At 35.8% G+C, this 26,962-nt stretch overlaps 1 protein-coding gene across 5 annotated transcripts in view; it reads left to right on the forward strand.

The window, feature by feature from the left end:
• The first annotated feature begins 17,615 nt into the window (after nucleotides 1-17,615).
• The window catches only part of DENND4A (DENN/MADD domain containing 4A), a 78,181-nt gene continuing 68,834 nt past the window's right edge, over nucleotides 17,616-26,962 (forward strand). For 2 of the 5 annotated variants that reach the window (XM_014535424.1, XM_014535425.1), the window contains exons 1-3: nucleotides 17,616-17,693; nucleotides 20,150-20,272; nucleotides 23,120-23,452. In XM_014535424.1, coding sequence (XP_014390910.1) covers nucleotides 23,142-23,452 — 311 coding nt within the window. In that variant the 5' untranslated portion in view covers nucleotides 17,616-17,693; nucleotides 20,150-20,272; nucleotides 23,120-23,141. Of the gene's footprint in view, nucleotides 17,694-18,401; nucleotides 18,581-20,149; nucleotides 20,273-23,119; nucleotides 23,453-26,962 lie in introns of all 5 variants that reach the window. The other 3 variants (XM_014535423.1, XM_014535426.1, XM_014535422.1) reach the window with 2 other exon arrangements.

Genomic DNA, 26,962 nt, shown 5'->3' on the forward strand with positions numbered 1-26,962 from the left:
TGACAGTCTGTTCGATGCTGCTCTGCCTCTGTATCTATTTTTGTACATCAGTTTATTATGGTCTTTATTATCCATAAATGAGTGAGATCATGTGGTATTTTTCTTTCATTGACTGGCTTATTTCACTTAGCATAATGCTTACAGTTGACTCTTAAACAACATGGGGGTTAGGGGCACAGATCCCCCATGCAGTACAAAGTCTGCATATATCTTTTGACTACCCAAACTTAACTACTAATAGCCTAATGTTGACCAATAACATAGTCAATTAACACATATTTTGCATGTTATATATATGATATAGTGTATCCTTACAATAAAGAAAATGTTACTTAGAAAATCGTAAGGCAGCGAAAATACATTTACACTATGTATTGAAAAAAATATGTGTGTAAATGGACCTGTAGAGTTTACACCCGTGTTGTTCAAGGGTCAGCTGTATTTTGCCACTCACTGAGGATACAAAGGTGAATGAGACATGATTTCTGTTCTCAAATTGTGGTTGAGAACACTTTCTTCTTGGGCTATCAGGCCATATGTGTACTCTGTTTTTTCTGTCTCACTGCTCAAGGCCTGGCACTTCAGGCAGCATCTTTCTCCTGGTGCTCATATATCCTCTTTTAACGTTCTTTATGGGAAAATATGTTCTGAGTTTCAGACAACCAATTTATAAGTAGATTTTGGAGCTATTACTTGATTGTATGTTAGAGAATCTTATATTTACATAGGCTGCATATATGTTCATTTGTGGATGTTATTGTTATTTGTAAAGTGTGTGACAATTTCTTAGTACCTTATTCTTGCATCCTCTTTTTAAAAAGCAAACAAATAGAAAGAACAGAGAAGAGACAAACTATCAAAAAAAAAAAAATGAGGTGGGCCCTGGCTGGTGTGGCTTGATTGAGAGTCATCCTGTGCACCGAAGGGTTGGGGGTGCGTGCAGGAGACAGCTGATCCATGTTTTTTCTCTCTCTAAAAAGAAATAAAAACATTTTTAAAAAGGAAAGAAAGGAAAACAAGGTAGAAAGATATCAAAGGGCTTCTCCACCGCCCCCTGGTCCTGAGGGGTGATTGGGGCCAGCATCTGCCTCTCACACCCACTGCCAGTGATGGCCCTGCTCACACCCACTGCCGGTGCCCAATGGCGGTCCCAATCACTTGGCGCCGTCAGTGGGTGCGAGCGGTGGCTGCTGGCCCCAATCGCCCCTGAGGACCTCTCCACCTCTCCCTGCTCCTGAGGGGCAGCAGCTGCTGCTCACATCCGCTGATAGCGCAAGCCCCGCTTGCACCCACTGCTGGCACCGGCCCCAATCGCTCCGCGCTGTCAGCGGGTGTGAGCGGGCTGGCGCCATCAGCACGTGGGAGCAGAGGCTGCAGTAGGGGGGCTGCGGTGGGAGGGACCGGGTGGGGGCTCAGAGGATGGGCCAAGACCCACACCTGTGCCCACCACAGCCTTGTGGCCCACAGTTCCTTTCAAGGTGCACGAATTCATGCACTGGGCCCCTAGTGTCTTCATAAGATTGTTGTGAAGCTTAAATTTGTTAATATAAATAAAGCACTTAGAACAGTTGCTGACACTTAGTAAATGTTCAATAAATTGCCTATTATAGCTACTGTTGCCCTTGGAATGCTTTTTAAAAAATATTATATGTTTTTTAATTGGTTTTAGAGAGAGGAAGGGAGAGGGAGAGAGACAAACATCATTGATGAGAGAGAATCATCCATCATCTACCTGTTGCGGGCCCCCTACTAGGGACCAAGCCCACACTGAGGCATGTGCCTTGACTTGAAATTGAACTGTGACCTGGTTCATGGGTCGACGCTCAACCACCCATGGCCCCTCCCCCAGGTCAACCCGGCCAGATTGGCCCCCTCACCCCGATCGGGGCGGGCTGGCCGGACCCCACCCATGCACGAATTCATTCACCAGGCCTCTAGTATTGTAATAACTATGTCTAGTGCCAGATGGGTACTAGACATTTTAGAGGGATTACTTTATAAATTATATAAATGCCTAACCACTATGCTGTACCCTTGAAACTAATCCTATCTAATAAAGAGGGAATATGCTAATTGACCCTCACACTGTTGCAAAGATGGAGCCCCCCAGCCGACCATGGTTGGCCCAAGGCACAGGCAAGCCTCGGATGTCGGCTGACCAGCTGCCCAGGGCCGGCCGAGGCTTTCGCTGCCAGCAGTGGAGCAGCAGAGGTGTGATGGGGCATTGCCTTTCCCTGATCACTGGGTCGCCTCCCACCCCTGAGGGCTCCTGGACTGTGAGAGGGGGCAGGCCGGGCTGAGGGACCCCTCCCTCCTCCAGTGCATGAATTTTCATGCACCGGGCCTCTAGTATAAAATACTATTGAATGTCAACTGTAATTGATAAATAAAAAAATAAACAAAAATAGTCATTAAAAAGTAAAAATAAATAAAATTCTCAGAATATTGGACACTAATAATCAAACGTAATTTCAATAAACATTCTAGGGACAATATAAGTCATAAAAATTATCAATCCCACTGCCTTCTTTCATTATTATAAACAGCTGAGACATGTTTACTTATAATCTTTTTTATAGCAATCACTTTAATTTTTCATAAACCTTTCTTTTTACCCTAAATTTAATGTCTTCCTCCTTTTTTTGAATACCAGAATTTGATAGAAATATCTTTTGTTTATTTTTATCTCTGAACTTGCTGTTACATTTCTAGATTTTCTCAGTCTTCCAAAATTTTGATTATCTGAAGCAAACTAGTCAGTTTTTCTTTCAAATGTAAGTTTGCCTTGATTTGAACAAAGGAACTGTGTAGTTACTGATGTTCATTCTTCAATATGGATATGAAAATTACTAAAGAAACTTTTTTATAGTTTGAGTTGAAAAAGGGAACTTCTTACTAACAAACTATAAAAATAAAATAGAAAACCTAATATGTCAGTCTTATTTTAGAAGCTAATGTCATGTAATGACTTCTATTGGGAAATGCATCCTTTTTTATAGGTCACTGTCTTCTACTGCTGAGTATTGTAGTTGAAGACTCTTTGAAGTGGCTTGTTTTTAAGATAAATGGTGTAGATGGATGGGAAAAACTGTAATGATATTTAGGCTTGTCTGATAGGACTGGCTATTATTACCAGAAAAAACATATCCCCAATTACTTTTTGGTCAAAAATAGTAAGTAGTAGTATTTTTATTTAAAAAAATAATTTGCTCTAATAAGCTCTAAAAGATTCTCTATTCCTTATAATCTCTCACTTGTTTCTGAACTTTGAAATAGAATTTTAATCATACTGACTCACACTATGCTGAAATTGGATTTATAGGATGTTGTTTGACCTGTTAGGGTGGTAAGTATTTTTCATTTTCTTATGCTGAAGAATGCCTGAACATACCAATGTAATAGCCATTTTTTTAACAACCCTGCCCCCCCATGATTAACTGACCTTTTGCTATTCCTGCATGACCTTTTCTTTTTTGAGGTTTTAAAATCAAATTTCTTTGGTTTGTAAGTGCTAAAAACCACATTCAAACTAATTTTTAAAAAGGGGGGGAGGGATTAATGTTAATGGCAAGGATACTGGGGATTTTACAGTACCTAAAGATAGAAGTACAGCCAAGCTTCATGAGGGGGAGGGGAACCAAGAACTGGAAACTCATCAGTAACACAGGAAGTTATTTTCTCACCACCCTGGGGCAGCATGGTCTCTCTGCTTCTCCCTGTTTGCCCACTTCATTTTTCTCTCTCTACATGTTGTCTTTTACCACTGTGCATGGCTGAACAAGTTCTCTACCTCTTAAATTCATATATTTACTCATGGTTTTATGATCACATTTAAACCCCTAGGAGAAAATTCAATTTGAGACAAGTGTCTATGTCTGGTCCCGTCAGCGCTGGTTGATGAAATTAAGGTCTTATAGAACATTTCAGGCCCCATTTTTATGGTAGGGGAGTGAATGCAGGGCATACAACTCTCAGAGGGAGAGGTATGTACCCAAATAAATATCCTAAAAGGTGGTGATTACAAAGGAATACTGAATAATATGGAATGAAATTAAGGTGTTGGTTTTTTTTAAATAAAAAAGAGACCACTCATTGTCTTTTATATAGTAGTAAAGAACTTAAATTATTTCATCCCTGATCCATAGGTGATTATTGTGAGAGCTGTAAAAATATCTCCCCGTTTCAAATAAAAACCAATGGAGCTGATTTTTTAGCTTCTGCATACAGAATTTGAAGTTTGAGCCATGCTGTTTTATGAACACAAATAACTTTATGTTTAATGTAATTATTAATACATCATGTACTTTTCTATTCAGGAAGCATTTACTGACAGCTGTCATTTACTATGCTAGGAACTGTGCTAAATCAGGTATTTACAGAGATGGAAATGTAGCAGTGCCTACTTTCAAAGAATTCCTAATCTGGTTTCAAAGAGTACACGTTCACAGAAACAAGAATAGTATTGGTGTTATAATCATAATATAAATCTGTATAGGATACTCTTAAAGCATAAGAAGAGAGAATGACATTCTGTCCTGGGGAAAGAGGTTAGGAAAGGCTTCAAAGAGCAGGTCTCAAATATTGCACAGAGTGGCCATTTGAACAGGGACATTGTCACAGAACTGAATTTGCAAAGGTGGTGTGAAGTTTGCTATGACTGAAGTAAATTTTTACACCATTTAATTTAATGAAATTGAAATGAAAACTTATTTTTCATAACTGTCCTTCACATGCTAGTGAACACTACTTTTTTTAAAGGGGAGTTGTAGATTTTAGTTTACTAAAATAATTTTGTTCTATAACTTTTTAAAAAATGTATGTTTTTATTGATTTTTAGAGAGGAAAGGAGAGGGATAGAGAGATAGAAACATCCATGAGAGAGAAACATCATTGATCAGCCACCTCCTGCATGCCCCCCACTGGGAATCGAGCCTGCAACCTGGGCATGTGCCATGACCGAGAATCAAACCAGTGACTCTTAGTTCATGGGTCTACACTCAACCACTGAGCAACACCGGCAGGGCAGGTTCTATAACTTTGATATCATTTTCAAGAATGAGATGTCACTGATCATTTGCTTTCAGTTTCCTTTATCACATTTTTCAAATAGTGGTTGGTTGGTTGTTAGTTTACTTATATGGTGATTTTTTCCTATTCAAGCATAGAGCTTATAATAGTTACAGTCTTGGCCAGGTAGCTCATTGGTTAGAGTGTTGCCCTGATACACCAAGGTTGTGGGTTTGATCCCCAGTCAGAGCCCATACAAGAAGCAACCAGTGAAGGAATAAATGAATGAAACAACAAATCTCTCTCTCTCTCTCTCTCTCTCTCTCTCTCTCTCAAATCAATAAATTAAAAAAACACATATGAAGATCCACATTTTTATAAAAGTAAGCAATGAAAACCATACATAGTGTAAACCTAATGTAATATTAATAGACAAACTCTAAAAATGATCTATGTCAATACTGAAATCTTTTAGTTTTAGATGAAAGAGCATACACACACATACACACACTATTTTGTAAAATATTTTATATCAGTTTTTTTTTCTCCTGTAGAATGGTACCTTCCTTTAAGCAAAATTAGTGTAAGCAGTTGGCAGAATGCTTTGTGCTTCACTACTCTCAGTTGATTAACACCTTCTCTTTTCAATTCCTTTATTCACTCAGTCATGATTCCTATACCACCCCCATTACAAATAACCAACCAACCAAATGAAAAAAAACTCCCCCAGACCCAGAGCTCCATAGTTGACTGTTTTGAGAAGTGACTGAGGTAGGTGAGGAAAGAAAAGGGAGGCAGTTTTGTGGTTGCAGCAGTGGTGGTGGTGGGTGGCTATGTTTCAAGCATGAGGCTCATTTTCATATAGCAAGCTCAGAAATACCACCATTGTCACCATTCACAAATTGTGATTGTTTTCTCATCCCCTTCAAATCTATCAGTCTGCTTTTCGTCCTTCAAATATGCTTTTGATATACTGTGTAGGAAAGAGGTAATGAACATAAAAAAGAAAAGGTTATAGTCCTTTTACTGGTTGCTCCTTTTGTTTGGAATGCCCTTTCAACTCTCTTTTATTATTCTGCTCATATTTCAAGATTTAGATGATATCTTTTTCTTTTCCAACTTTTCAAGCCTAAACTGTGTGTCCTTGTGCTTTCTGTGACCACTCACATTATATAGACATCATTTATTGTAACTTCTTGTTTACTTGTCTGCATTCTCCATTATACTCCTATAAGGCAGGGCTATATCTTATTTGTCATTGTGTTTCCAGTGCCTAGTACAGCACCTGACACATGGTAGGGTTACCATTTCAGGATTCTTGAATGCAAACAACAGAAATCAACTCTGGTTAACTGAAGCAAAAGAAAAGGATTTTATTGGAAGGATATTAGTTAGCTTACAGAAATGATTGGAAGACTGGAGAACCAGACTCTGAGAACAAATAGGAAACAAACCAACCAGCCATCCTCAGTGCTAGACCATTGCCAAAGTTATGCCACGAAAATATCCTTTTCCTATTCAAGATACCATTGCTCTTCTGCAGGACATTGGATGCCATTGATGGAACACTGCCATGGGTGCTGTATGTCACTGTTCTAAAATGAATGTTAAACTGTCTTTTCAACTTTAACTCTAGACTCAAATTCTGTACGAAAGCATCTAATTGACTAATCTATGTGCTTGGTCCCTAAATAGAGAAGCAAGCATATGGTCTTTTTGGCTTTCATGGTTGACTCTAAGGTCCACCATCCTTCCAGAATACATATAGTGGCATGTAGGAAGGGAGTTCAGATGTTAGTATTAAAAAAAAAAAGACATAGGTACTTTTCAAAAAATTTTTGATAAATAATATTAGATGAATGAGAAAATCAGTCATAATTTCTGTCTTTAATTCTTTACATTATCAAGCATTGAAGTTAATATGGTGCCCCTTCTGTAATCTAAAACAAAATCAATTCCAAACCATAAAATAAGCAAAAGATAAGCAAAATCAGCAAAGCTCTGATTTTTAAAAGGATACCTCATTGTTAAATTTTAAAAAATTATTTGAATTAAATTTAAACTTCTGGTGCTCCCTTTTTTGCAATACCATAAGCACATGTTTGTTTAATTATCTGATATTCTTACACTGGATATAGCCAGGATTTGAACTTGGCCTAACTGATTTCAGAGCACTTAACTGCTATTTTTATAGTCTTTATATAGTTGTATTCTTTATGCCTTCTTTTTAAATTTTTTTTCTTTATTGATTAAGGTATTACATATGTGTCCTTATCAACCCATTGCCCTCTCACCCCCTCCCCCCATTCATGCCCTCACCTCCTGGTGTCTATGTCCATTGGTTAGGCTTAAATGCATCTTTATACCTTCTTAACATCTCATTCTGATCATCTACTCATTGATTTTATTTTTAATGGCATTCATTTTGTTATTTAACCTGTCTGATTTTAAAATTTTCAGTTATTTTTAACACCCAGTATCTCTAGTTGGTTCTTCATGATTCCTTATTATTTTTCTAGTGTTCTACTTAGTTTTCTGAGGATGTTTGTTATGCTTATGTAAGAAATGTGTTCTGTTTGCTCTGGGATAGGTTGTCCTGTTCTTGGACTCTTTTTTGGATTTTTTTCCTCTTACCTCTCCCTTGTACTTCTGAAGTGTTTATTTTTTCTTTCCTGGAGCCCATATTCCCTTGAGAATATCAACTATCTTGATTGATAATATAAGCAAAAATCCCAGATTCAAATTTATGCCCTTCCTGGTGAATTTTTAGAGTGCAAATGTGTGTGTGGCAGAGAAGTGGGTTTAGGTCTAAAGATGGAGATTTGCCAAAGAAATAGTTCTGTTTTGGCTATTAGATATACAGATAGTGTTATCAAATAGGTCTTTTGGATCTCAGTAGAGAGTCAGGATTGGTGATAGAAATTCGAAAGTGATGCCCTGGCCGGTTTGGCTCAGTGGATAGAGCGTCAGCCTGCGGACTCAAGGGTCCCGGGTTCGATTCCGGTCAAGGGCATGTACCTTGGTTGCGGGCACATCCCCAGTGGGGAGTGTGCAGGAGGCAGCTGATCGATGTTTCTCTCTCATCGATGTTTCTGACTCTCTATCCCTCTCCCTTCCTCTCTGTAAAAAATCAATAAAATATATTAAAAAAAAAAGAAATTCGAAAGTGAGCTGTAGTTAGTGGGATTAACATATTTTCTTGGGACTATGAAGAAAGGGAAGATCCTGGAGGTTGATTTGACTGCTAAAAGTAGGTTAAGGGGGTTTAAGGAATAGAAGTTATGTATTATCTAGGGCTGGTCCTGGCCATCAGAATAGAAAGAACAATGTGTCATCTAGCTTCACTAAGCTGATCTGATCCTTGTCAATTCTGGGTCATTGTTTCAGGCTTCTGTGGAATAGTCTACATGGTATAGTAGCAAGAGATCTGGAATAAGGAGTTTTAGGCCCTGCTCTTCTACAGATGAACTGTGCTATTTTGGGCAAGTCAAATTTGCCTTTCCACACTTGAATTTACTCAGCAACAAAATGATGAGATTGAACCAAAATATTTTTTAAAATGTGTTTTTATTGATTTTTAGAGAGAGAGGAAGGGAGAGAGAAAGATCAATGCAAGAAACATAAATCGGTTGCCTCCCGCACGCCACTCCCCCTCCCCCAATTGAGTCCACAACCCTCTGGTGCATGGGATGATGCTCAACCAAATGAGCCACACCGTCCAGAACCCAAAAGATTGTTAAGGTCCTTTTCTACTCTAATTCTGTGATTCTTTAAAGAAAGTACAGTTATAAATAACCTAGACCAACAGTTTGATTTTTAAAATACATTTATTGATGATATTAAATTTTAAGATATATATGTTTGTATTGATTTCAGAGAGGAAGTGAGAGGGGGAGAGAGAGAAACATCAATGATGAGAGAGAATCATCGATCAGCTGCCCCCTGCGTGCTCCGCACTGGGGTTCTGAGCCGGCAACCCAGGCATGTGCCCTGACTAAGAATTGAGCCATGACCTCCTGGTTCATAGGTTGAGCTCAACCACTGAGCCACACTGGCTGGGCTATTTTCTTGATGACATTACCAAAATAGAATAAGTTGTTGATAAGAATACAATTAGTTTTAAGTAATTGCTAGATTACTTTTCAGAAAAATTGTTCTATTTCACAGTGCCATTATTTTTCAAGTGTGCTTATTTTTCTTATCACCATCAACTAGATTTTATTCATATTTGTTAATTACTAGGTATGATGTAGTACCTCAAAGTTTATTTGTTTTTACTTTTTAGATATGTTTTTATTGATTTTAGAAAAAGAGGAAAGGAGAGAGAGGAAGAGAGAGAGAGAGAGATCGACGAACATCAATTTGCTGCCTCCTGCATGTCCCCTATTGGGGATCAGGCTGCAACCCATGCATGTGCCCTGACCTAGAATTGAACCGGTGTCCTGATGCATGGGTTGATGCTCAACTACTGAGCCACATCATCTGGGATCAAAGTTTATTTTTAAAAATTATTTGCAAGGTTAACAATTCTTCCAAGCATGTTAATATTTGGATTTCTTGTGTTTGTAGTCTTTGTTCATCTAGTAAGTCCTACAAGTCAAAAAATTTTATCAGTAATTATTAACTGGGACAATAACAACTTTCAAATTTGTTTTCAATTATTCTCAAAGTCCTTTTCAGTTGCTTATTAGCAAGTAAATTTGTTATATGTTACAGTTCATAGGCAAAAGTGAAAAGGGATTTTTTAAAAGGCTTAAAGTACCTTTAAATAGGTGATGAGATTAAGAAATTAAAATGTTAAGCATTAATCCAATAACAGCACTATAAATCTTGTATATCTACTTTTCAAGAAAGGTGATATTTTTAATCAGTGGCTCTCATTTTTATTATATATTAGTATAACTGAATTTTAGATTACTTATCTTATGTAAATGTTTTTAATCACCCCAATGAATATTATTTCAAGTTCCTTGTGTATGTGTGACTGAAATACTGAAGAAAAACCAGATATTGTGTGTTTGAGAGAAACTTTTGGGAAGATTCCAGTGGAGGCAACAATTCATTTTAGATGCCAGCTAACAAATGTTTATGATAATTCAAAGAGGAAGTAAGAACTTTGCGATATGGAAGTGGTATGCATATGGGAAATTAAGTAAAAAAATGATGGTGAAAGAGACATTTAAAACCAGACTTCCCTTTTTTTAAAAAAATATATATTTTATTGATTTTTTACATAGAGGAAGGGAGAGGGATAGAGAGTTAGAAACATCGATGAGAGAGAAACATCGATTGACAGGGGCTATGGGTAGAGCAGCTGAAGGTCAGAAGAGAGTGCAATGGGCAGTATAGACTAGAGTCAATAGATGCTATGCTTTTCAGAACACACCCACCCACCAGAGACTGATGGGGTAAAGGCACTGGACTGGACTGGGGTCAGTCTCATTTTTATTTTATCTTTATAATGAAATGAAATGAATTATCCATGACAAACTTCAGATACACATAAAAGTATCTGGTGAATGCCCAGTTCCGTAAATGTCAGCTTTTGAGTCACTGAGTTGACCCCTCTGGTGCTGGGGCCACACAGGGTGGATGTCAGGGGGACAGGCAGTGGGGGAGGGGACTTTCTCAGCATTGTATCCCTGCTTTCAGAACTGATAGGGCACCTCTGGAGACCTCTCCCTTGATTTCATTACTTCTACTTCCTCTTCTAACTGGATTAGATGGCAGTCTATGAAATCCAGGACATCAAAATTGGCTTGCTGCCTGGGTGGTTACTCTTGCCTTCATTCTCTCTTACATCCATCCATCCATCCATCCAATATGCATTCTGTTGTTCTCTGCATCCATCCAATATGCCATTCTGGTGTCAGCCGTTCCTTCAAAACCCATTCCAGCCCTGACTGGTTTGGCTCAGTGGATAGAGCGTCGGCCTGTGGACTGAAGGGTCCCGGGTTCGATTCCGGTCAAGGGCATGTACCCTGGCTGCAGGCGCGTCCCCAGTTGTGGGCGTGCAGGAGGCAGCTTATCAATATTTCTCTCTCATCGATGTTTCTGGCTCTCTGTCCTTCTCCCTTCCTCTCTGAGGTGGAGTGACCGATGGCTGGGCTGGAGGTAGCTCAGGGGGTCTTCCTGGAGGAGGAGGGCCCAGAGTGGAGACCTGAAGGTGGAGCAGGGTTCTGGAAGGCCTGGGAGGGGAACTGGAAAGCTCTGCACTATTTTTTACTTTTATATTAAACCCCACCTTTTATACTCCTTTTCTTACTATATCTCTTTGTTCAACTTTCTTCCTTTTCTACTTTACTCTTTTGTCTTATTTTTGGTCAACCATTCTTTTTCTTACCTGTTAATTGCCCCACTCTCTTCAACCAATTTAACTTCTCCCACTTACCTGTTAATATTTGTCCATCAAAGTCCATGTTAACTAATTAATACAAAGGTCTCCCCAGGAAATTGCTTTCTTCTCTTCCATTCTTTTTTTTTTTTTAATGTTTTTATTGATTCTAGAGAGATGGGAAGGGAGATGAGATTGCTTCTCGGCCTTTTGGCTAAGATCAAGTGTAGAAACATTGATATAGATGAGAGAGAAACACCCATCAGCTGCCTCCTGCATGCCCCTCACTGGGGACTGAGCCCGAAACCTGGGCATGTGCCCTGACTGGGAATCAAATCTGCGCCCTCTAGATTCCTGGTCGACACTCAACCACTGTGCAACCCCAGCCGGGCTCTTCTCTTCCAAATCAAATGAGAGTTAAATTATAAATTAATGTATTTCATCTAAGGCCATATGTTTAACTTATATGCCTCAATTTCTTCCGTTTTAAAAGGAATTGAAACTAAATCTCCATGTATCCTTCTAGTTCTAAAATCCTATGATTCTGTGGTGTTTTAACTTTCCCATTTTTTCTACTATACTGGCCTTATTCGTTTAATAAATATTTACACACCTACCATGAGTTTTTAACTGCTGTAATTTATGTGACAGAATCAAAAGAAACAAAAGACAGAGTTCCTGCCTTTCCATTGTTTATAGTCAGCCTGGAGAGACAAGAGGTATCTATCTGTATGTTAACACTGTGTGTTATTTCCAGTTTATTCCTGTTCAGATCCATATTTTCAAGGGAAAACCAGCTACTGTAGTTCCAACCTAACTTCTCCTTGAGCAGCAGGGTTACCCCTGAACACAGTAAAAGACTTCTTTTTATGTTCTTATGCATATAGGAGTCTCCACTGTAGTTGTTCTGTAGCATTATTTTATGTTGTTCACTTGATCTAGTCTAAAATTTGACCATAATAGAAAAGTTTATCTCAGAACTACGGAGATCGATCTTCATTGTGATTTAGTAGATGATCATTCTCCGTCCTTCTTATCTTTTATGTGTATACATATGTCTGTGCATTTATATGTTTGTATAATCATGTTCAAATATAATATTCCAGATGTCTGAGTTAATGTGACTAACAAGTCTTTCCTCACCACATATACTTTTTTTCTTTGGTTTCTGTACCTATTTTGTAAGGGTGCATTGCTTTTGGAGACATCTTTTCCTTTGTAGACTGTATGTGTTCTCTAGTTTAAAAAAATACATACATACATACCACTCCACAGGGATTAGGGACAGTGATGGTAAGGGGACAAGACTTATAACATGTCAACACTAGGGATCCTTGTGATGGAACTGTTTTGTATCTCTACTTTGGTGATGCATACATGAAGCTGTTCATGTAACAAAATTATAGAGAACTAAATATACAAACACAAATGCAAGTAAAACTGGTGAAATCAAAATAAGATAGGTAAATTGCATGAATACAATAAAAACATTTAAATATAAGTTTAGTAAATTTGTAGGGTACAAAATCAATATACAGAGATCTATTGTGTTCCTGTATAATGGTAAGAAACTATCTGAAAGAGAAATCAAGAAAACTATCTCATTTATAATTGCATCAAAAAGAATAAAATACTGAAAAATAAAGTTAACAAAGGAGGTGAAAGACCTGTACACTGAAAACTGTAAGACAATGATGACAGAAATTGAAGAAGACACAAATAAGTGGAAAGATAGTCCATGCTTATGGGTTGGGAAAAATCAATATTCTTAAAACGACCATACTACCCAAAGCAATATATAGATTCACTGCAATCCCAATCAAAATTCTGGTGACATTTTACACAGAAATGTAACAATCCTAAAATTTGTATGGCACCACAAAAGATCACGAACAGCCAAAATGATATTGAGAAAGAATAACAAAGCTGGAAGCATTTTACACCCTGGTTTCAAACTGTATTACAAAGCTAGAGTAAACAAAACAATATGCTATTGACATTAAAAAAAAACACACACACACACACACAAAAAAAACAGGTGCAAAGATCAATGGAACAGAATAAAGAGCCCAGAAATAAACATGTATATATGGTCAATTAATTTATGAAAAAGAGGACAAGAATATACAGGAGGGAAAGAACGGTCTCTTCAATAAATAGTGTTGGGCACACTGGCCAGCCACATGCAAAAGAGTGAAATTGGAGCACTGTCTTACATCGTACACAGAAATTAACTCAGTGGATTAAAGACTTGAGTGTAAAATCTGAAACCATAAATTTTCTGGAAGAAAACATAGGCAGTAATAAGTTATTTGACAGGATGTCTTAGCAGTGGTTTTTTGGGTTTACACCAAAACAAAGGCAACAAAGCAAAAATAAATAAGTGGGACTGCATCAGAGTAAAAAGCTTCTGCACCGCAAAAGAAACTATCAACAAAATGAAAAGGCCCCATACTGAATTGGAGAAAATATTTGCAAATTATATAACTCTCAAGGGGTTAATATGCAAAAAGTGTAAAGAATTCATACAACTCAATAGCAAAATATCCCAGAATTAAAATGGACAGAGGACCTTAATAGACATTCTTTTAAAGAAGAGTACAGATGGACAATAGGTATCTGAAAAGGTGCTCAACATCACTAATCATCAAAGAAATGCAAATCAAAACCACAATGGGGTATCACCTCACACCTATTGGAATGGCTCTTATCAAAAAGATAAGAAATAAATGTTGGCAAGGATGTGGAAAAAGCGAACCCTTCTGCACTGTTGATGGGAATGTACTGGTAAATTGGTGTAGCCACTATGGAAAACAGTATGGAGGTTCCTTGAAACATTAATTATAAGACTACTGTATGATCCAGCAATTCCACTTCTGGGTATTTGTCCAAAGAAAATGAAAACACTAATTTGAAAAGATATTTCCACCCTCAAGTTCATTTGCAGCATTATTTACAATAGCTAAGATATAAAAACAATGTGTCTATTGATGGATGAATGGATAAAGAAAATGTGTGTATACTTTATATTCTGTCCCCCAAAAATGTATACACACTTTAACAGCTGATAGCTCAATTTTGAAAATGAAATGTATTTCAGTAAACACTGCCTTTATAATTATTCAAAGTGGGTGTATACATTTTTGGGGGACACCCTGTGTGTGTGTACACATATATATATCACACATTTTCTTTATATGTTTATATGTGCAATATTCAGCTATAAAAAAGAATGAAATCTTGCATTTTGCAACAACATGGATAGAACTTGAGGACATTATGCTAAGTGAAATAAGTCAGAGAAATTAATGTTTCTCATCATCGATGTTTCTATCTCTCTCCCTCTTCCTTCCTCTCTGAAATCAATAAAAATATATATATATTTTTAAATTGTACACATATATATCTCACACATTTTCTTTATATGTTTATATGTGCATTTTGCAACAACATGGATAGAACTTTAGGACATTATGCTAAGTGAAATAAGTCAGAGAAATTAATGTTTCTCATCATCGATGTTTCTATCTCTCTCCCTCTTCCTTCCTCTCTGAAATCAATAAAAATATATATATTTTTTAAAATGCCCAGCTTTCATGGCTCAGTGGAATACTGTATGATTTAATTTATATGTGGAATGTAAAAAAAAAGCAAGTTCATAGATGCAAAGAACAGGTTGGTGGTTGCTAGAAGTAGGGGATGAGGAGAGGGAGAAAAATGGGTGAAGGGAGTCAAAGGTACAAACTTCCAGTTATGAAATAAATAAATCATGAGAGTGTAATGTACAGCTTGGTGACTATAGTTGAGAATACTGTATTGCATAAATGACAGTAGCTAAGAGAGTTGATCTTAAAAGTTCACATCACAAAAAAAATTTTTAATTTTATAATTATGGTGATGAATGTTAACTATACTTATTCTGGTGATCATTTCACAATATATACAAATATCAAATCACTATGTTGTACACCTGAAACTAATATATGTTTAAAAAGCAATTTAAAGGAGTCTGTGCTGAAAGATAATTTAACATATGTAGCTTTAGGAAGTACACTGATACATTCCATTCCATTTACATCAAAGGATGATCTACAAGATAGATTTTACCCATTTTTTTAGTCCACGTTTTCTTATGTATGTGTGGAAAGTAGGGCAATAGTTGTGATGTGTTGTCTTAATTAGAAGAACTTTGCAAACACTTAAGTGATGCTGGTTTTATATGTCTCATTTTCATAATAGAAAATCTATTCTAATAATGGGTCCGTTTTTCATACAATTTATGAAATCAAACTAAAGGTTTTGGAAGTTTATTTCGTCAAAGGTGAAATATTTGATATTGTAAACGCTGCTGCAAATTTAAAATTATCAACATTGAAGAAAATCCTATTTGTTTTTTGATTAATAAAATATTTAGTGGATCATTGTTTATGGTAAGAAATGTTCTTACTATATTAAGAAAATCATGTAGCAGAAAATGTATTTGGAATTTATTATAGCATACTCATAATACATAATTGCAGCTAAATAAGCCTGATAGTCTATGAATAAACCAGGAGCTATAATTTTCAAAAGTTAAAAGTATTTTTATATACATAGAGTATTTCAGCTGGAAAATTTTTGTGTTTATCTGATGTTGAATTTAAGAAATGTTTCAGCAGGTCACTATTTAATATATATGCCACTCTATATTTACTGACTGGAATTTTTCAGTGAGTCTGAGGTAGAATGCTGTCCTAGTTTTGTTTGTTTGTTTATTTTGTTTTGTTAATCCTCACCTGAGGATATTTTTTCCATTGATTTTTCGAGAGAGTGGAAGAGAGAGGGAAAGACAAAGAGAAACATCGATGTGAGAGAAACACATTGATTGGTTACCTCCTGCACGAGCCCTGACCAGAGCCCCGGGCAGGGAGGATCCTGCAACCAAGGTGCATGCCCTTGACCGGAATCGAACCCGGGACCTTTTGGTTCGTAGGCCGACACTCTATCCACTGAGCCAAAACGGCTAGGGCTAGTTTTTAAAACATATATCCATTCTGACCAGTTTTAGCATTACAAAATGTAACAAGATTGTATTTAACATAATTTCTCATTCATTCTTTTCACCCATTCCATTCCAAGACATTTTATCAAATCTTGACTCAAATAATTTTGGCCCTTTCCACCCTTCTCTCCTACTTTTCAAAGACAAACCAAGTTAGGTAAATCTGGTGTCTGTTGCTGCTGCTGTTTCCTTGTCATCTATTTATATAAAAGCCTAATATGCAGATTGTCCCCTCGGGAGTTCTACCGCGAGACCGGGGGTTCAGTTGCTCGCTATGACATGCACTGACCACCAGGGGGCGGCGCAGAATGAAGGAAGGCCCCGATTGGCCCTGTTCGCTGGCCAGGCCTAGGGACCCTATCCATGCATGAATTTTGTGCACTGAGCCTCTAGTTAGTAGATAATCCACATTGGTTAAAGCTGTGGTTCTTCCTCTTGATGTAATTGTGATTACTGCATTTCAGCTTGCTCTCCTGAAAAAGCTTTTGACTCTTACTGAAACGCCTGCCTGTGCAAGTCTTCAGCATTGTGAAGCTAACCCACAATGATTTGTACAATGTAGTTGGATTGGTTATACCCTAAGACTTTGTCAGTGGCATCATCTTTCCATTTGGTATTTAAAATTACTCGTAACTACAACTTACTAAATTACTCAACTTTGAAGAAAATATGATAATGGCATATTGAATACCATAATACAATATCATTTATTGTCTTGGATAGAAGTCCTGGGTTCCTTGATGAGATCTCAACCATGTTAAGGATTTGATAAAACAGATTTGATTTTAGTATAAGTATTTAAAGAATTTGTAATAAAGGGAAAATACTTTAGGGTGTTGACTTCTTTTGTATATGGAAGTTACTTGAGTTTATATTTAATTTTCATAAATGTGTATATTTTTCCTGTGAGAATGAGATACTATATATAATGCCCCAGAAGTGGTATGTTTTTCTTTCTCACATTGCTTCTGTATATTTACTCATTATGTCATTTATTTTTATTTTCTGTTTTTGTCCCCATTATCTGCTCTGTGTGTGTCTATTTTTGACTGAAATGTGTTTTCTGAAAGAGCTAGTGTTTGAAAATTACTTATTGGCTCTTAACCATATAAAAAAAATATATGCAAGCATTTTGTTTGAAAATTATCATTGTTAACAGAACTTTAAGACATTGTAGGGGGAAATATTTGATTGGAATTAATTTAAGCTCAATTCTTGTTCTTTTCAATACAGTATTTCTCAAACTCTGAGGCTTGCAGAATTCACAAATTGAGATCTGGCATCATTTTCAGAGAAAGACCTTCGTAATGTGTAAGTAGTTTTTGTTTTTTATTTTGATTTATTTCTATTAGCTGTTTTCTGTATTAAACACTGAAAGTTTAATTTACCATATTTCTTAACCAGATTTTGGCACATATTCACCACATAATGATTATGAGTAACAAGTGACACAAAAGAACTTATTGAAAGATGTGCCCTTGATCAGTATTAATGACCATTTATTAGAGATAGCAACCTCAAATGTAAAGAACACTGGATTAAGGGACCTGAGTTCTTGTCCAGGTTGCCACTTACTAGATAGGTATCCTTAAGTAAGCCACCTTTTGTGCTTCAGTTTCTTTGGCTATGAAATGAAGGCTTAGACTATGACTAATAATAAATTTCCTTTCCCTCTAAATGTCTATTATTCCTATCTTAACTATTTTTTTTTCAATAAATCAGGGGTTGCTAATCTTTAATAAGGGTGCTGTCAAATTACAGTTACGTTTTGATTTTTGTTGTTGGTTTTTGCTTGGGAATTGGTATTGAAAGGGGAGGTGCTTCCAAAGTAGATCTTGGAGACAAGTACGCCTCCCTTGCTCAAGGAGTTTGCTCCATATAGTCCAACAATTTGGATTAATAAAACTTACTTTTAAAAAGTCAAATTTGCCTTGTGTGGGTTTAACCTTTTCAAAAGAAAGTTAACCTACTCTTAAATATGATATACAAATAAGGTTTCTTTCCTTTCAAAATTTCCAGAGAATGCTGATGCTGAAGGAGTGCCAGTTTTCAAGGAGATGGGGAAAAGGGACAATAAAATAAGGATCATCATGTTTGTGCATATGGGACTTTGGGGAGAAAATGGTAGAGAAACTTTGGGCATAGTGGAGGCACACACTTGGAATATGGAAGGGGGATAGGAGAAAAGATAGTTGGAGGTAAATAAAAGTATAGAAAGAGATGTAGAAAAGTAGAACTAAATAAATGCCTTGAAGGCAGAGGCTTTTGCTTTAATCAGTATCATCACTGGCTCCTAGAATAGTGTTAGATCTTAGTATTTATGAAAAAATTATTGAATGAATGAATCAATTAATTCTTGAATAAATTTCTAATTTTGCCTAAGGTCCTGATGGTTTTAGTTTTTGGTTACTTGACTCAGATCATCTAGTTTATCTATATCCTACATTTAACAACAACTGTAATATTTAAGGCAATTCAAATTCAGAATATTGATTCTGAATTATAGAAAAAGACATATGTTTAAGTATAATATGCTTTATAAGGATTACAAAGTGAACTGTTCATTCACTTAATAAATATTTTTAAACACCTATCTACCATACTTTGGGACTAGCTGGGAATGGAAGAATAGGGTGTTGGTTACAGTGTATACTATTTCCATTTGATGGAATATTATGTAGTCATTTAGTATAATTATAAATATTATAGCAGTTTAGAAGATGCTTATTAAATGAATAAAATATATAAGTATTTGTATTCTATATTATAACTGTGCATGAGGATAAGAGGGTTATTTTCTGTTCTCAAAAGAAACTAGGAAACATTGTCACTATAAGCCATATTTATTATTGTGTATGGGATTGTTTAATTTTTTTGCTCTTTTGTACAATTCATGAAGTTTAAATGAAAATCCACATACAGTTAAAATATTTGAAAAATATCATGAACATATATTGTCTAGAAAGAGGAAATACTATAGTGCAGTGGTCAGCAAACTGTGGCTCGCGAGCCACATGTGGCTCTTTGGCCCCTTGAGTGTGGCCACGAAGTTTCAATCGCACTGTATGTGCGCGTCCATACATGGTATTTTGTGGAAGAGCCACACTCAAGGGGCCGCAGTTTGCTGACCACTGCTATAGTGTATTGTCAAAGAGGAACTAGAAAGAGGAAATACTATAGTGCAGTGGTCGGCAAACTGTGGCTCGCGAGCCACATGTGGCTCTTTGGCCCCTTGAGTGTGGCCACGAAGTTTCAATCGCACTGTATGTGCGCGTCCATACATGGTATTTTGTGGAAGAGCCACACTCAAGGGGCCGCAGTTTGCTGACCACTGCTATAGTGTATTGTCAAAGAGGAAAAGAGCAAAACCACTTTTGAAGGACAGTAGATAGATTGCCTTGGTTGGAAGAAAAATGAGAGATGAAGTTTAAAAAAGATGAGATTGGTGGTCTCTAGTTTAATTTTGATAATGTAAGAAAAGATGAGCTGAATTAGGTTACTACCTGTGGAATTATGTTTAAAAAAATTCTTCTAGCTTATATAAGTGAACTGGAGTATGAAGTAGTTGAATTGGTCCATTGAGTTATAGACCATTTTATATGTATCTTGAATTTGTGACTCTATATCAGGTATATTTGCTCACTTTGCCATTTCAGTAATAGTTTATAATTTGGTAAAACTTTTATGTACAGATTTTTTGTTTTTCAAAAATCTTTAAAATGTTACCTTTGATTTCCACTCTTGCCTTTTCTTATCCTTAGGATTAGTCTAAGTAGCAAATGCTTAACTATTCGGACCTAATGGAACTATATAAAAAATAAAAAAAGGATTTGAATTGATGGGGCAGAGATTGAAAGGAGGAAAACAAGTCTCCAATAGTTGCTGAATAGGTAAGAGCTTTCTTATAATGATTTCTTAATTTAATTCTGATGAACCTTTAAGGAATAGAGAGGACATCCTTGTTTGCTATTATCAAAGACAATAGATTTAATTTTAAGTGAAATACTAGCTAAGCAGGTGTCTGAAATTTTAAGAAGATGCCTATAAACATTTTTATAAGCTAATTCTTTAAGTTATCTGTATCATTTTGAACAAAGAAGAATTAAAAACAATAATTGGTTAATAATGTGATATTACGTATTATTACTTCAGCTTTAGTAAAGTTGTTTCAGGGTTTTATATTATTGTGAATACTTAGTGAACTGTTGGATTAAATGTTTGTTTTGTGTGGCTCCCAGTTTCCAAAATGAACTTAAAGAAATTTACCTAAAAAAAAAAGAATGAAAGAAACAAAATTATCTTCTAATTGTTTAACAGTTTTTACTCTGATGTATTTAACTAAAAGTCCAACCAAGTTGTGTGTGTGACTAGGAATGCTTTCCTCAAATGCTCTTTCCAAGTCATTTCTGGTCACTTTTGCCACCATAGGCATTTAGTCATACCTATTTAGTATTTTCCATAAAGATCATAAATTTCACATGCCAATGAAAGTCTCTTTAATAAAATTACTAGGAAATAATATTAATTATTCATTTCTATATTAAATATATTTAGTATTTTCTTTAACTTGTAATTTTTAACAATGTCTTCCCCCTAGCTTCTAAATCTCAAATTTACTCTAAAAACAGTTGATTTAAAATAAAAAGTAGAGGTGCATTTTCAGTATTGTAGACTTCCTGAATGAATGAAAAAGCATTTAGATCTTTTAAGAAGTCACCTGGAAATTCGCCAGCTATGTTCTTGGCATTACATACTTTGTCAATTGTGCCTTAAAATATTTTGCAGTCCTTTCTAACCACTCTTCACCCCCAACACTAACAACAACAAGGCAAGAGAACTGGAGTGATATAAAATTTACTTTTTTGTTAATAAATGTGTGAGAATTTTATCACAACTTTAAAATTAATTATTCTTATGTCTTAATGAAGAACAATAACTTGTTCCTTTTTAGTAGTTATTTACTGAATTCAATTATGAATGAGAACAAGTTACTAAAATTTGTGAGCAGGAAGATCTAACAAAAACAAATTTTTCATACAAATATCTCCCAAATATCTGCTTATTAGTACAATAGCTATTTATTTTAATGGCTGAAATAGTAGCTTTCAAAAGACCTTATTAAATATGTATATATGTTTCCATGATAGTACTATTTCCATTCGCTTTCCCTTCTTTTGGCATAGCAAGACATAAAGCTATTATACACAATAGTGACTATATGCTTTATTTTAAATAACATGAAGTTGGAAAAAAGGAAAATATTTGAATCTCTTCATTATGAAGAGAGGAAATTGCTCCACCAAAGTAATTTTTATGAATAGTGTCTATCAAAAGCTTATCATTTAAAATTCATGGACACATAAAACCACATAAACACTTATAGAGAGGCTGGTTATGTAACTTTTGACCTAGCAATTAAACTTCAATACAGTAATCCTATGATTTTGTAGACCTTGCTTTAACGGACTTGGATTTAATGGACAAAATTTCAGGTCCATATGTCATATGTGAAAATTAACACCCTGTTAATTTTAAATGCTTTTAAACAAGATTTACTTATAATTAAACTAACATCTTATTTTTTTTGTTATTAATTCACTGTTACTTTTAACACATTTTAGCGAATAGGCCATATATTGGGAAAAAACACTGTAGTAATTTTTCTGACATAAATAAATATTACAGATTTACAACTATAGTCTACATATTTAAATATAAGAATCACCGCTCGTAAGTAATACTCAGCAAATGATTAGCACGTGATCACACCGTATCACGTGAGGTTAATTGGTTCTGTTGTGTGGTTGTGACTTTCTGTAGCAGTTTCAACATGTGCCAGTGTTCCCACTGCACTAAGCCATGCCCCAGCTGTGTGCATTTGTTTACTCTTGATGACTGGCAAATGCATGCATTTACTAGACCTACTTGATATAAATTTAAAATTACTATAATGCATATAGAAAACTTTTCTGTGAAATTAGACTTTTCATACATACTTAATTTTAATTATACAAATGGGTCTACATAAATAAAAACAGGTAATACTAACTAATTTGTCAATTTTAAAACATATTTTTTTATTGACTCAGAAAGAAAAGGAGAGGGAGAGAGAGACAGAAACATCAATGATGAGAGAGAAACATCGATCAGCTGCCTCCTGCACACCTCCTACTGGGGATGTGCCTGCAACCAAGGTACATGCCCTTGACCGGAATTGAACCTGGGACCCTTCAGTCTGCAGCCGACACTCTATCCACTGAGCCAAACCAGTTAGGGCTCTTTGAGACTCTTGACTTTTTACAAGATGTCTCAGTTCTGATTCCGGTCAAGGGCACTTGTCTGGTTTGCAGACTCAATCCCCAGTAGGGAGCGTACAGGAGGCAGCTAATCAATGATTCTCTGTCATCATTGATGTTTCTCTCTCTCTCATTCTCCCTTCCTCTCTAATATATATATTTAAAGGGTACGGGGGTTTTATTTTCTGTCTACTTAGGTAATCAAAGCATCCATATTGCCAAAAATGGAAATTCTTATGTTATTTTTATAATCACAAATAATGCCAACTATATTCTCATTTTTAAAAAAAGGCATACTTTTTATGTATGAAAGTGAAATGTATACTAGTGTATTTATCAAGGAGGTAGTGTTCTTTTTGTAGTTTTTTTTTTATTTGCACAAAAACCACATATTTATTTGGCTTATTATAGGAAAATACTAGTCTTTTACCTTCCTTTTAGATGTAACCTTCTGTAATGGAAGATGATTGAAGATAAAGGGCCTCGTGTTGCTGACTACTTTGTTGTAGCAGGATTAACTGATGTTTCAAAGCCTTTTGAAGAAGAAATTCACTTCAATGATGCCTGTCATAAAGTAGCTAAACCAAAAGAGCCTATCACAGATGTTTCAGTTATTATTAAATCTCTTGGGGAGGAAGTGCCACAGGATTATATGTGTATTGATGTTACCCCATCTGGATTGTCAGCTGACCTCAATAATGGAAGTCTTGTGGGGCCACAGATTTATCTTTGCTATAGAAGAGGAAGAGATAAGCCTCCACTTACAGATCTTGGGTAAGTCTTTTTTTAAAATAATTTTTGTGTCCCTGGCTGGGTGGTGCAGTTGGTTAGAGTGCTGTCTCATGCACCAAAAAAAGGTTTCAGGTTTGATTCTTGGTCAGGGCATGAACAGGAAGCAACCAATCAATGTTTCTCACATTGATGCTTCTCTCTCTCCTTCTCTCTTCCTCTCTCTTGAAAAAAACCAATAAAACATATTCTCGAGGGAGGATTAAAAAACAATTATTGTTATTGTTATAGATTCTGAAGTTAACTGTTTAGTATTTTTAATTAATAAATATATGGCAGCTTTAGAAAAAGAAATACATATGTAATCCAGAATCCTGTATTCTATCACTTTGTTCTTTATACCTTTTCAGTGTCCCTTTGTCCTACAGGTTCCCAGAACTTTCATCTTGTCTGAGTTTCTTTCTATTAAAGGTAGGGGGATGTTCTGGCCAGTGTTGCTCAGTTGGTTGAGCATTGTCCCATACACCCAGAGATTGCCAGTTTGATTCGCAGTCAAGGCACATGCCCAGGTTTCAGACTCAATCTCCAATAGGAGGTGTGCAGGAGGCAGCCAATCCATCTTTCTCTCTCTGTCTCCCTTCCTCTCTCTGTAAAATCAATAAAAACATTTTTTTTAAAGTGGAGAGAATTTGAAAAACATTTACAGAAAAGTACTAGAAAATTAATGTATTATCCTGATCATAAAATTTTAAATTATTTTTAAAGTACAAGAAAAGGGTGGTTTTTAAGCATGTAATATAATGATCATTATAAATGGATAAGTCTGCATCAAACAAGGATCTTGAGGTAAATTAGTGCTTTCCTTAAGATACTATATTGAACTTGGGGCTCCTTTTTAATATGACAGATTTATTGAAAATTCACATACCATACAATTCACCCATTTGAGGTGAACAATTCAGTAGTTTTTAGGATATTTATGGAGTTGTACAACCATCACCACAATAAATTTTAGAACATTTTTATCATGCCAAAAAGACACCCTGTACTCACTTTAGTAACTGTTCAATTCTCCTGAACCCCTTCAGCTCTAGGCAATCACTAGTCTATTTTCTATTTCTATAGATTTGCCTATTCTGGACATTTTATATAAATGGAATCAGTGTGTGTGTGTGTGTCTGACTTCTTTCACTGTTTTCAAGGTTTATCCATGTTGTAGCACAGCCGTGGGCAAACTACGGCCCGCGGGCCAGATTCAGCCCGTTTGAAATGAATAAAACTAAAAAAAAAAAAAAAAAAACCCCCTTTTTTTTAATGATGTTTACTTTGAATTTATATTAGTTCACACAAACACTCCATCCATGCTTTTGTTCCGGCCCTCCGGTCCAGTTTAAGAACCCATTGTGGCCCTCGAGTCAAAAAGTTTGCCCACCCCTGTTGTAGCATGTGTCAATACTTTTATCTCTTTATACAGCTGAATAATATTCCATCTTGTCGATACACCACAATAATTTATCCTTTTTCAGTTGATTGTGGGTTGTTTATATGTTCTGGTTATTATGAATAATGCTTCTGGAAATATTCATGTACAAGTTTTTGTATGGACATATGTCTCAATTTCTCTTGTATATTTACTTAGAAGTGGAATTTCTGGGTCACATGGTATCTGTGTGTTTAACCTTTTGAGAAACTGCCAGACTGTTTTCCAAAGTAGTTGTACCACTTTGCATTCCCACTGGCACTATACTGGTATGAAGCTTCCAATTTCTCCACATCTTAGTCAACATTTTGTTTGTCATTTTAATTACAACTGTCCTAATGGATGTGAAGTGGCATCTCATTGTGGTCTTGATCTGCATTCACCTGGTGGCTAATGATGTTGAGCATCTTTCATGTGTTTATTTGCCATGTGTAAATCTTTGGAGAAATGTCTATTCAGAATCCTTTCCCTGTTTTTAATTGTGTTGTCTTTTTATTGTTGAGCTTTGGGAGTTCATTACATGTTCTAGATGCACATTCCTTACCAGGTACATGATTTACAAATATTTTCTCCCTTTCTGTGGGTTGTCTTTTCACTTTCTTTATGGTATCCTTTGAAGCTGAAAAGTTTTTAATTTTGATGAGGTCTGATTTAACTATTTTTTCTTTTGTAGCTTATGTTTTGGTATCGTATCTAAGAAGGCTTTTACTAGTCTATGGTTAAGGAAGGGGTTCAATCTTACCCTTTTGCATATGGATATCCATCTGTCTTAGCACCATCTGCTGACGAGAATATTCTTCTCCCATTTTCAAAAATTAATTGGCCATAGATGTATGGGTTTATTTCCGGACTCTCAATTCTATTCCATTTGTCTACATGTCTGTCCTTAGGCCAGTACTAGACAGTTTAGATTACTGTAGCTATGTAGTTAGTGCTTACATTGGGTGTAAGTATTCCAACTTTGTTCCTCTTTTTCAAGATTGTTTTGGCTATTCTGGGCCTTTTGAATTTTAATATTTGTTTTAGGCTCAGTTTGTCAATTTCTGCAAAGATTGGGGTTCTTTTAAAAGAGACATATATGCATATTTTATATATATGTAAAACAGGATTATATAAATGTAAAGACATAACTTTTTGTAGTAAAAGAGGAACAAAATTTAAAAGGTAGAAAAATAAGATTCCCACAGGAAAACTGAAAGAAAAAGACCAAAGAAAGGCCAGTAGTAGCTCTAAGAATGTCTTCAAAATGGATGAAGAATTTATAAGGGATGAAGATTAGCCTTCTTGTTTTCATTGCTGTGTTACAAAAAGGGTTCATACTTACAGTGTTTTGGTTAAAAATAAGGAAGATATCACCATCCCTACTGATGTTGCCAGAAGGGGCTATAAAAGTTCCATCTCCTAATATATTAAGTTTGAAAGAGGGTATGTAGTCATGTTTACTAACACTGGAGGGAAGATAAGATGAGCTCCTGAATTGTCTTCTACTTTTAAAATTCTATCATTAATGGTTGATATTTTAAAAATTACATTAAAAATCAGTCTTTATTCTGTTAATTCATGAATTGCAGTAATTTTAAATTGGTTGCAAAAGAGCTACTGTATTGCTTCATATGACATTTACATATTTAGTAAATGGCATAGGCAGTAAAATATCAGACATATGTCGTAGCAACATCTTTACTGATACAGTTCCTAGGGCAGTGATGGCGAACCTATGACACGCGTGTCAGAGGTGACACGCGAACTCATTTTTTTGGTTGATTTTTCTTTGTTAAATGGCATTTAAATATATAAAATAAATATCAAAAATATAAGTCTTTGTTTTACTATGGTTGCAAATATAAAAAAATTTCTATATGTGACACGGCACCAGAGTTAAGTTAGGGTTTTTCAAAACGCTGACACGCTGAGCTCAAAAGGTTCGCCATCACTGTCCTAGGGCAATGGAAACTAAGGAGAAAATAAACAAATGGGAATAAAAAGCTTCTGCACAGCAAAAGTAACCATCAACAAAATAAGAAAGCATGAGAGAACATATTTGCCAATGTTATATCCAATAAGGGCCTAATCTC

Source organism: Myotis brandtii, unplaced genomic scaffold (assembly GCF_000412655.1).
Source record: "Myotis brandtii unplaced genomic scaffold, ASM41265v1 scaffold144, whole genome shotgun sequence".
NCBI classification, from domain to species: Eukaryota; Metazoa; Chordata; class Mammalia; order Chiroptera; family Vespertilionidae; genus Myotis; species Myotis brandtii.